We start from the raw sequence: 12,313 nt of genomic DNA on the forward strand, positions 1-12,313 counted from the left end.
ATATAATTCTGTATTTGCAAGGAAAAAAAACTATTCCCTTCCATTTCATGATGTTTTCTTGTTTATGTTAACCCAGTTTTATGACTAAGTATGATTTATTTATACCTTGACAGATGACATTATGATGTCTGTCTGGGTTCAGTGAAAATGTCATGTTAAGTTACTCTATAGACACAAGACTAATCCTTGAGTGCTAAACTTCATGTTTTGGCAGAAGTTCATTATTCCAGTGCTCCAGTGTAAGTTACGATGTACTTCCTGATTAATCCTCCCAAGCAGGTCTATCAATCATCAGAATAAATTAGTCTTGTCAATGTTGTGGTCATATGGCATACCTCAGTTTTAGAGACAGGTTTAAGAAAAAGCACAATGGTTTTATAAAATAGGGACCCTGAATTCAGAGAAACCAGACCTGTTAGAAAAGCACTTTTACCTCGGTTAGTTTCTTGTCAACACAATCAGTCATCAGGAATAATTTTCTTTATCAAAATTCATTCATTTATTATTTACTTTAAGCACATATATCATAATACCAACAGTGTTCTGCCAGTATTGCAATACTGTTCATTAACTAAAACATGAAACATCAAGTCTGGAGACAGTTCAGACACTTAACATATTCTTCAAAGTCGTCAAATTTGTGTCCGGCTCCAGTTTAAAGTTGCTTTGCATAACATCAACCGTTACATGGGATTCGTGCAATATAATAAGATAAGGGAAAGTACCCAATCATCATTTTCTTGCTTTTCGGCTCTGAGATTTTGAACCTCCATTGCCGTTGACAATATTTGAATAATACTGGCTCTCTTGTTCTCTGTCTTGTAAATACCTTCAGCTAAGACATATTTGTACTATGATACAGCTACCGCTCAGGTACATTTGCTAAATTAAGATGTGCGTATGCACGGGGAAAAAATAACACTGATTGATTTATAAATTGCTTTTGAATATAAGAGGTAGTATATTTACTGATGGATGAACATGTGAAAAGCTGAGGTGAAATTATCATTCATAAATGAAACATTTCATTCATCAGTCATTTCATCATTTCACTTTAACACTGGAAATCCTTGGATGGCCTCAACTTTTGGCTCAACATCAAAATCCTATGCAAATTTGTGAGTTCCTGTAAACAACAGTCAGACAGCTTGTCCCCTGTGCTGTTACAACACTTTCCAACATTAAATGCTCTCATGAAGAAAGTGAGGCATCATTTGCAACTATATTTTCATGGCAGTTAGCATATTTACAGAGATAAGGCAGGTGTTCGCTGTGGCTTCAGTCACGAAAGCAGCATAAAGAGCCTCTGTTGGCAGATAAATGCAGCAGACAGGACGGAGTATTTACTTTATTAATATGCAAAATGAGCAGCGGCATTTTTGACATGATCGTGTCAAGTAATGAATAGTTCTTACTGAGTTATTGGCTCTGAGGTGCTCACAGTAGCACACCAGTTCTCATGTCTCATGTATCGTGTTTCCAGGAGAACAAAAGTCTGTCCTCGTCAGACACGTGAAATTTGAGATTAAAGTTGTTCTTCTCTCCCTGGTGACCCGTGGAGAGGCTCATGCTCTTGTATAGTTTCTGGCTTTGCCAGTTTGGCTGCCAGAGGAAACTTGAGCCTGCACTGTGTGTTTTCTGACATCATTTTCTGTGACTGTATGACACTCAGCCCTTGCATTTTCTTTCCTTGCACCTGAGGCAGCAATGCCTGGAGTCTGTGGGCTAGCTGCCGTGCCAGCAATACTGACAGCACTTTCGACAGGAGTCTAGGCCAACAGTGCCACCTTAATTCACCAGTTTTTGTCTGTCTTCTCACCCCTCCCAGCTCTTGTAATAAACCCCTGAAATCCTGAGGTAAGCAGTACCGAGGGACACCTCTGAAGGCCTTCGGGATGTCCCTGCTGTGACCAAGGCCATGGAAGTAGACAAGGGCAACTCCTTGATCTTTGCACTCCTGAAGCGCCCCCTCCAGGCAGGCCAGAGCCGCTGTAAACACTGGCGTTATCACTGAAGAGGGTTTGCTATGAGTGTACTGGTCTTCATCATCATCACACAATTGAACACAATCTTTTTTTCCTTTTTTGCATTTTCCCACTCTTCTTCCATTCAGTTTCGAATCCTCTTCCACTTCTTCTCTTATTTTTGTTTTGCTGTCATCTTCCATCGTTCTCTCATTCTTATCCATGTTTGCCCTCTCCTCCCTCCACTTCTCATAGGTCTTCTTGGCTTCAGGACTCCAGATAATCAACACTTTTCCTTGTGCTTTACGCATGGCCTCCCACTGCCCATAAAGCCAGGGAAGTGGGCCCAGATCTGCCACTCCAGTCCTGGCTCCAGCCTGCCTTTGTGAGCTTTGGGCACAAAGCGCCATGTGCACTGTGGCACTGAGCTCTCCCTGCAGGATGGAGGCCAGTGCGCACACAGCAGAGACATGTTCCGACTGCTCTGATGAGCCCACCAGCAACACAGGCTTCTGGATATACAGCCAACCTAGAGATATGGGGGAGAGGGTTGCCATCAGGCTAACACCAATCAAAGAAGCTAATTGAGGCAATACAATAGTGGGATTAAAGTGAATTGAAAGCTGAAGATGGAATATATGCAGGCACTCAAAGAGACAAACAATGATTATTCAAATAAAATGAAACAGTGCCTTGAACAAGAATTTAATGAGTCAACTGAACTAACCTGCAGCTCCATTCTTAGTAAGACGGTGGATGAAAATTCCAAGTAATGCAACAAAAACCACAAAGGTCAAAGCTGCAACGGCATATATGCCATATCTGTTGTGTTTGTCTGTGAAAACAAATAAAAGGCGGTGGCTCTGTTTACTTTGGAGGAGACATGTGTGCACTGATGCATGCCTGCATGAACTGATAAACAAAAGTGCATGTGTTGGTATAATTGTACTCGTGTGTGTATCGTGACTATACTCACAATCTGGGCACAGAATTCTTGCTCCATGACGTGCAGGATCTGACTGCCACACCTGCAGAAATTGTACAAATAAGAAGAGAGTAAAAACTAATGCACAGTGTCCAAAATACTTTCTCAACCTTGTATGATGTTATATTATGACATGAACCTTACCTGCACACATGGATTCTCTGGAGTAGAGTGAAGAGCCACATTTAGTCTTGTCTTGTCAGTAGTATTCCCTTCCTGTAAAAATGTACAAGAGTAACAAACTGTTGTAACATTCAAATTTAACAAATGACCAGTTCTTTCTGTCTCTCCAATTCATTGTGTCTCATATACTTACCATTCTTACTGAGTGGACCTGAGCTGTGGGTGTACATCCCCTGTCATTAAGAACACAGAGTTGAGCTGAGAATGTTGCTGGGACAGAAGATGTGAGATACACAAACACGCTCCACTGACCCAGTTCAATGTAAACCTCCCATGAAGACATATCTGTGAGGGAGAATGAGGGAGGGAAAGAGAGTGAGAGGTTCAGACTTATCACACCCGTAAGAAAAATAAACACAAAACCTGAAATTCTGTTTGACTCACCAGCCTCGAAGGGGCACTCGATGTGATGACTGCCTTTTAGAGAAAACTGTAAAGATGAAACAATGTAAGTCTCAGACTAAATGGTAGGCAATTGGACATATACATATTTCCATGCAGACACATCTGGCTTACTCTCACCTGCACACACATCTGAGGGTGTTTGTCCACTGTAGATGTGTCATATGTCTGTTGGGGAGACACAAGGGATGTTTGATTATTTGTTCAAATTAGGAATCATATCACCAATACCACCAAAAGTCCTGCCAAACTTACCATGGTTGATACACCATTGTCCTTCCCCTCCAGTGTGGAGTTGAGTACAGGTGTGCAGAGGTGTTCGTATTGTTTCCAGCAGAGGGAGGCAGAGATATCCAGGTCACTGGCTAGACACTTTGTGTTCCAAGTAAAATTTGACTCGTACCATGTGATGTCAGAGGAGTTCCAAACATCTTGGACATCTGTTGAGGCATGGCAATGCAGATATTTACAATACTATGACTATAACATGCCTGAGTTTGGTTTATCCAGGGATGCAGTTGCAGAAAACCTACCAAATATTAATATACCGACATAAATAATAGTATATTAATCTATCATAGCAAACAGTATAAAACTGATACACAATGCTACATGAAGATAAAAGTTTTTAAAATGTCATTTCCCTAAAAGTAGATGCAGATAGTTTTGGTTTATTTTGTTTATGTGTTTTGGGATATAAATCTCTGACACTTCACCCTACATTGCAGTACAATGAAGGTGAATGGAATTTAAAATTTGCACTTCAAAGCACTACAAAATACCCTGTGTTTGTTTGGTAGTAGTTCCAGTAAAAGGGAAAGGAAGTAGATCAATTGAGAACCATACACAATGAGGTCTGTGGATTATCCTAAGTAGCCATGATATGATTCTGACATGTTTCTGGAAAGACAAGTTGCTGTTGAATTTTTATTTTATTTTTCTTTACTGTTGTAAGCACCACAAAGTTCCCTTCACCTGTATATCTCACAACTTAGGGATGCATTAAAACCAAAACTATCTGTATTGTTAGATGCCACTGGCTGTGGATAAATATGCATTTTTGTAATTTGTGTGAACTGACCTTTTATGCAAATAAGAAGTGATTTTTAAAATGAAAGATTGTCGCAGAGAAATTGTCTCAAAAAAACTGATGGTGGCGTATTATTTAAATATTGGTGCTTTTTACCAATTCCACTATGCACTCTGTGGAGCTGTGTTCCTTATGCCTTTCTGGAAATGTAGCAATGTGAAAAGAGACTATAGTTTGTACACAATGTTATAGATTTTGTACAGTGTAAAACCTATAAGATTTTGCACTTCTACAAAAGCTGTTTATGTATGGTGAGCCCTGTGATCAGCAGAACAGCTTTGAGGCATTACAATGTACCTCATTTTGGGGAAATTTCTTCCCAAAGTTGTTAAACCAGCTTAATGAGTCGCATCTAAAAAGCTCTTGATTCAAAGTTTGGGTCACTGCTAACTTACAAAGCCCTTAATGGTCAGGCACCATCATATCTTGAAGAGCTCATAGTACCGTATTATCCCACTAGAACACTGCGCTCCCAGAATGCAGGCTTACTGGTGGTTCCTACAGTCTTTAAAAGTAGAATGGGAGGCAGAGCCTTCAGCTTTCAGGCTCCTCTCTTGTGGAACCATCTTCCAGATTCAGTCCGGGGTGCAGACACCCTCTCTATGTTTAAGAGTGGGCTTAAAACTTTCCTTTTTGATAAAGCTTATAGTTAGGGCCGACCAGGCTCACCTTGGATCAGCCCTTAGTTATGCTGCTATAGGCCCAGACTGCTGGGGGACTTCCCATGATGCACTGAGCTCCTCTCTCCTCCTCCTCCTCTCCATCTGTATGCATTCATGTAACATCAATGCATGTCACTAACTTTGCTTCTTCCCCTTTTTTTGTGCTTTCTCATCTCGCATGAAACCCTGGGTTCCAGGCCGAGCCTTCACGGTCCTTCGCAGTCCTGTTGGCATCCTTCCCTGGCAATTGCTACATATTGTTATCATTATGATTGTTGTTATTCTGTCTCCCACCCCCTCCTCCTCCTTTCCCTTTTTCTTTCTCTCTCTCAACCCAACCGGTCAAAGCAGATGGCGACCCGCCAAGAGCTGGGTTCTGCTTGACGTTTCTACCCATTAAAGGGGAGTTTTTCCTTACTGCTGTCGCCAAGTGCTTGCTCATGGGTCTCTGTAAATTAAAGAGTACGGTCTTGACCTGCTCTATGTGAAAAGTGCCCTGAGATAACTTTTGTTGTGATTTGGCACTTTATAAATAAAAATTGATTGACTGCAATAAAAAGGTCAAAAATGTTTCCTGTAACGCCTCAAACACAACATCAGAGGATGTGGCCAGAATCGTCATCAGGCCTGTTGGGAGGATTGGAATAACATCCCTCACTGCCAAATCCTACATTAGATTAGATATAGAAATACCTCTAGGTCACAGACTGCGACTGTATTTTGTGTTAGAAATGAAAACAGAAAGAAATTACATAGTATGATAACACCCAAGATGTACAATGCAATTTTTTAGTTTTCTGCTCTTGTCAGAGACTGTAAGATGCCACTCAGATGAAGGGGAACACCCCTGGTTTGTATTTCTGAGTCATAACACAGATAAACTCAGTTGCCAATTACAAAGTGGCAAAATAACAAAAATTCCCTCTAAAATGAGCTGTTCCCCCAGAACATGTGTTCAATCTGACTCTGACATAAATCATCCGTCACGCTCACCTGTGAAGCTTCCATTTGTAAATGGGCACTTTGTACGTCGCCACGCATCTGGGTGAGTGTAATATGACTGTGAATACAAAATAAGACATGTACAGGCATGAAAAATAGTCTGCTGCAACAAAATAAGCGATTTTATATCCAGTGTCTTTGGAACTGAATGTACCTGCACGCACAGACAGGGCAGAAGATGAGGGATGTTAAGAAGAGCTGATCGAGATTGAGTCGGATCAATCTGAAAAGAAATATACAAATACATCAAAGAAAAATCTTTCTTTCTTTTTTTGCGTACAAACAAAAGTGGATATATGCAGATAAATAAATGTGCCATTGATACTTACAGTAATAAGTGTGCCATCCCCGTCACATATATGTGTTTTGTAACACCATCTGGTGTTCACTTCTTTGTCTCCAGGTTCCACAGTTACATTGATGGATTTAGACAACTGATTCACAGACAGTTGAAAGTCTGGCATGGGACCTAAGTCACAAACACAAAAAATATACATGATACATGATATGAGCACTGATGCTGACAAGCCCAACATACATACAGGTGACACATTTACGTAAAAACCTGAATGAGTGGGTTCAGAAACATTAAATGGAGATGCTTCCATACAGGTGGGAGGTGTTTTCCTGGCAAAGTTTGGGTCCACTTGTCTCCCTTAAAAGTCACTATAAATCTATATAAAGTTCATCTGAGGGATCGCATTTCTATCCATGTGGAAGTGGTTTATTCTAGGATAACAATGCCCATATTCACAGGGCACAAGAAGTCAGTGAATGTGAAAAATAATTTGATATGCTAGGGCCTTCACAGTCACCAAATCTGACCCTAAAAAGGACACATATGGAATATTTTGGACTGATTTGTTAGACGGCACTTCCCACCACCATCATCACCACGCCAAATGAGGGAATACCTTTTGGAAAAGCAGTGTTTGCTCCCTCCAGTAGAGTTCGGATACTTGTAGAATCTATGCAAAGGTGTATTACATTACTAAGTTACTATTCTTTTAATGTCTCACCCATCGAAGAACAGGATATATCACAGAGGACTCTTGCATAGAATGAGGGAGAATGTATGAAAAAGACAAAGGGCCAGCGGACAAAAGGAGGATCACATGTGACAGAAAGGAAAGATGAAACCAAAGAGGTAAGACATGAGGCCTGGTGCCAGAAATCCTAAATACACTACAGTACCTGGCACTGTGTAACTGACACTGTAGCTCTCGGATGTTGTGATGTAAGACACAGTGACTGTACTTCTTGCAGAAGTGCTGATACAGTCGTGTACCAGCTCCCACTTAAAGAAGACAAAAAATACAGCATCATCATCATATTTATCTACATAAACCCTTCAATCTTAAGAGTCTAAAAAAGGGAAATTAATCTTACCATGTTGCTATGTTGCAACAGCTTTGAGGCGTCCCCCTCACATCTGACTTGATTTTTTTTAGACTAAAAAAAGAGAGAGGATACCATTGTGTTAACATTATGAACTGTGACATTTTAAACATATATACAGTTTTAGAAAGGTGCAAAGAGAACAAGTCCAACCTTTTTTCCTCTTTTCCTTGTAGGCCTTATAATCTCAATACTTTGTGACTGAATTTCAATCTTCGGGGTCTTATTGAAGTCTGGAAGAATATAAGACAGAAATGCAAAAATGACAGCTTCAGAAATGATGAAATGTATGAAAGACAGTGTTTACAAGAGAGTGGTGGAAAGTAACTATAATGAGGTTATTGTATTCTGCAGTTTTATACCTCTGCTTCACTACATTTCAAAGGGAAATATACTTTTTACTCCATTAAATTTATTTAACATCTATAGTTACTAGTTACTTTTCAGATTAGGAATGTGCATTAAAAACATATGATAAAATACACTATATTGTTGAAGATTAAAACAGTGGTTTCCAACCTTTTTGGGTTGTGATCCTGTACAAAAAAACAAACAGTGTCTGTTTGGGCCACTTGTCACATCTCAGATGTTAGCAGTTCCACTAAAGAGACATTTTCCCTTTAATCTACACAAATCACAGAAAAGTCCAAATAATGAATACAAGTTTGTGTTGTAGAACTTTGTTTTTACTTTTTTCCTACTCCATCAATCATCTCACAACACCCCAGTTTTATTCTGTGACACTTTGAGGGGGGGCCGAGCCATAGGTTGAGAACCACTGGATAGAACCACCTAACTGTTCACAAACTGCTTATGGTAACTGTGTATAAAAACTAGCTCAACCTCAACCAACTACAGTAGTAAAATGATGCTCAAGCATTGATGCAGCATTAAAGATCCCATCTTCCAAACATGTTTGAAGGCATATAAAAACACTCTGCTTTGACTAAAAATTTGTGTCTGATATGTTTGTTTTTTTTTTCACACAAAAACATTCTCTTACTTCCTTAAAATGACTTCTCTCTCAATGAAACATCCAGAGTTTATGGATATGTAAATATTGTTCATTTCAGAAGTGTAACTGCTGGATACAAGATGTCTCCTTCTTCACTGAAAAGTCCATTTTCAGTGTCTGGAGGCTTCAAGTTTCCATTTCACACATACGAGTTTCATATTAAACCACAATTGATCCAAAAATTGTTATGAAGTCATAAATCGTGCCTGTAAGCACACGCCTTAAAGTCTGATTTTAGGTGAGCACAGAGAAACTTTCCACTTTCAGCAGATGAATGTGAAAACGGCCTTCTGTACAGTGAAACTCAAACATTAAACTACAGACACAAGAAGAATTTTTAGACATTAGCTTAAGGGTATAGGCACTTTTATTCAGGTAAAGGATCTGAATAATTCTTAACCACTGGTACAAGATGGCAAAAAAACACCTTGCAGGATATGGTTTGACTCTGTACCTTCAGCCTTTATCCAGACATGGACAGTGACACACTCAGAGTCAAACTCTCCTTGAAGCACCTTTGTGGTCAGTTTCACAGGGCTCTTCCCCTCTACATAATCTGTCCAGACAGAGATAGTCATTAGTAAAGCAAGGGGATACCACATGTAGTCACTGAAATGATGCAAGGACATTCAATTAGATACAGACACTTTGAGAAAACTTGAATCAATTAAAAACTTACCACTTTGATTTCTTATCTAAAGTGAGGTCAAGAGAAAGAATAATAATGTCACCACAAATGTACACAAAAGCATTTGTAAAACAGCCTATGAATGAACCATCATATTTAAAAAGAAAAAAAAAATCAGTGTTTTTATTTTGGATATAATTTATCTGATCCCCCTCCCTCAACCCCAGTTAATACAACCGGACACCTCCCTCTATGCTCATACTTGTAGTAACAGCTGTCCTAAACTCACCTGACATGTTGTGTTACCGTCCAGCAGCATTGGAGACACCACGACGGCAATAAATGCTAGTGCGGTGCCAAGACGCATCATAGCCATGAAAAACGTATTGAAATTAGGAAATGTTCGCATAATTAAAAAAAAACCAACACATTTGTGTCCTCACGAAGACTTATTTCTTTCGCTGGTCCCCCGTGTTAAGATGCCGAGGTGCGGCGTCGGAGCACCGTGCAGTCCACGCTCCGCATGAAGACTGCTTGGGGGGGCCAGGGAGTGGGTTGCCATCACCTCAAGCAGCTTTCTTGCGTAAGTTCCCAAAGGTGTGGCTTAATGACCAAATATGAGGGCGTTTAAAAGAAAGACACTTGAATATGAATAATCTCTGCCACCTCAGCACCGCCTCTTAGCAGGCGGGAGAGACAAGACAAGACCGGCAGCTCTGATATCAAGATTATCTTTACATTAAGGTCACATTCGTTTCAAAGTCCATCCTAACAGGAAATAATACTCATAATACGCCCACTGGGAAGTGTGGAGTTCGTGTGCCATACTTATAAATAGGATTTACTTTAAATGGCATCTCTTCACCCACTTCTGTTTACATCAAACACTTTCTGCTGCCAGGAAGTGATTGCAGGGCTCTAAAGGTCTTTGTCACACACACACATACACACACACACACACACACACACACACACACACACACACCGTTGCAATTCCTGTAAAGTTGTAAAGTTATAAAAAGTGTTTCTGTTTTCATCTTATATTGTTTGTAACATACAAAGTGGATTTTATGTGGCTTTTTTAGCACCAGTCAACAGACCTTTCAAATAAACGTGAAATCAGATCATTACAAAGTGATTTAAATTAGTTACAAATAAAAAAAATATGTTTGCATAAGTAGCCTATTACCCCCCCCCCCCCCCCCCCCCCCCCCCGCCCCCCTTTAACCATTACATACTGTACATATCAATTTGATCCGTTTTGACATTTTAAAGCAATACACAAATACCCTAAATGACATCATTACCTACACAGGGTCACAAAGTGCTGACAGTGTCGCAGCATCTGCACCTGCACTCTCCCTGCTCTCCGAAAGATAAATGAAGGATTAATCACACGTTTGTTAACAACTGATAATGTATTTATGAATGCCAAATACATTTGTGGTTCAAAATTTGGTATAGAGACTAATTATGAGGGGGATACTTGACCTGGTCCATACTGTGAAGTGTCAGAATATGAACAGTATGTAAGACACAACTAAATCATCAGTCACATAATTAGCTAAAGGGAGATCATCTGTATGTAGACGAGAGGTTTCAGTGGCTTACAGTGTTTCTGTTTCTGGGACATGTTCCAGCTTTGGTGAATATCATATCAAAACCTGTACCATATGGACAAAAGAACACTACAAGCAACTCTGAAGAAGGTAATTGAAAAGCACCATTCAGGGGATGGATCCAAGAAAATTTCCAAGAAAAGAAAATGTCCTGAATATCCCTTTAAGAAGAGTTAAATCAATTAGAGACTGTGAATACAACAGCAGTTGCCCAGATTGCAGTTTTATGGGAGAGTAGTAAAGAGGGTCACATAGGAGGAACAGGAAACATATGGGAGACTCTGAAATTAGTTGGAAAAAGGTTTTCTGATCTGATGAGCCAGACATCAACATACAATCCCTATTGTGAAGCATGGCGGCGGCAGCATCGTGTTGTGGGGATACTTCTGTCCAGCAAAATACAAGGAAATCCTGGGGTAAAAATCGGATGCAGTCAGCAAGAAAATTAAGACTTAGCAGTAGTTTTGTTTTCCAACAAGGCCAACACGCCCAAGGAAAAAGCCATTGCTACCCAGGCATTGCTTAAAAATAGCAATATTAATGTCCTGGGGTGGTAATTCCAATAAAAACTGGCAGAGCTTGAGCTGTTTTCCAAAGAAGAATGAAGATATCACAATATCCAATATCCAGATGCACAGAGCTGATAAGAGACCTGTGACATACTCAAGGCTGTAAGTGCTTCCAAAGGTGGATTTAGTAATATTTTGTATTCTGCTTTCTTTTTGACTTTAAATTATCTTTTTATCTGTTGGCCAGTGTCAAAAAGCCATAGTTAAGCTATTTTGATTTAAATGTTGTACAAGAATAAAACATGAAAACTTCTAAGGGAAGTGAACACTTTATTATAGGCGCTGTACACTGAATTTACATTTCTTAATGTTATGAGTAAGTTGGGTAGTTCAAGTTTCAACTTTATACTCTGCTACGTATCTAAGGAACCTACTTTTGACTCTGTTACACTTATCTGACACAGATACATACTGAGTGAATACAAAAAGTACAACTCCTGCACATTTTTTAATCACACACATGCTTTTAGTCATAGACCTTCATAGACACCTACATGTCTTTTTTATTTTGTTTGCCTTGAATGCTTTCATGTGTCTTTCATTATTGTTGTGTGTTACACACAATTTTCTGGTTTGTGGGTTATTTCATCCATTAAATAACAAGTTTATTGTAACTGCACTAAACTCACACTGATAGCCCTTGTGTTTGTTTGTGTAAGTGTGTTTACAGATGTGGGTTACAGCAGATGTGGTTGTTACAGTTACACCGGAAAGCTAATTGAAGTCTTCTGCAGAAAAAAACAGGTCTCCAAAACACCATAAAGTCACCCCATGTGTTAAATGTGTTCTGTCGAAA

The 12,313-nt window shown here is 39.6% G+C and overlaps 1 protein-coding gene across 1 annotated transcript; it reads right to left on the bottom strand.

The window, feature by feature from the left end:
- Positions 1-475: 475 nt before the first annotated feature.
- On the bottom strand, positions 476-10,150 carry LOC122982278. The gene is made up of 18 exons (XM_044351465.1): positions 9,619-10,150; positions 9,381-9,396; positions 9,156-9,257; positions 7,840-7,919; positions 7,682-7,781; positions 7,483-7,605; positions 7,203-7,256; positions 6,618-6,757; positions 6,443-6,511; positions 6,280-6,346; positions 3,790-3,974; positions 3,655-3,702; positions 3,517-3,562; positions 3,266-3,417; positions 3,094-3,165; positions 2,941-2,992; positions 2,692-2,799; positions 476-2,493 (listed from the first exon to the last, which is right to left on the bottom strand). The coding sequence occupies exons 1-18, from the start codon at positions 9,736-9,738 to the stop codon at positions 1,526-1,528; spliced, it is 2,502 nt and encodes an 833-aa protein (XP_044207400.1). The 5' UTR covers positions 9,739-10,150; the 3' UTR covers positions 476-1,525.
- Positions 10,151-12,313: the final 2,163 nt, after the last annotated feature.

This window comes from Thunnus albacares, chromosome 5 (genome assembly GCF_914725855.1).
Source record: "Thunnus albacares chromosome 5, fThuAlb1.1, whole genome shotgun sequence".
In the NCBI taxonomy this organism is placed as follows: Eukaryota; Metazoa; Chordata; class Actinopteri; order Scombriformes; family Scombridae; genus Thunnus; species Thunnus albacares.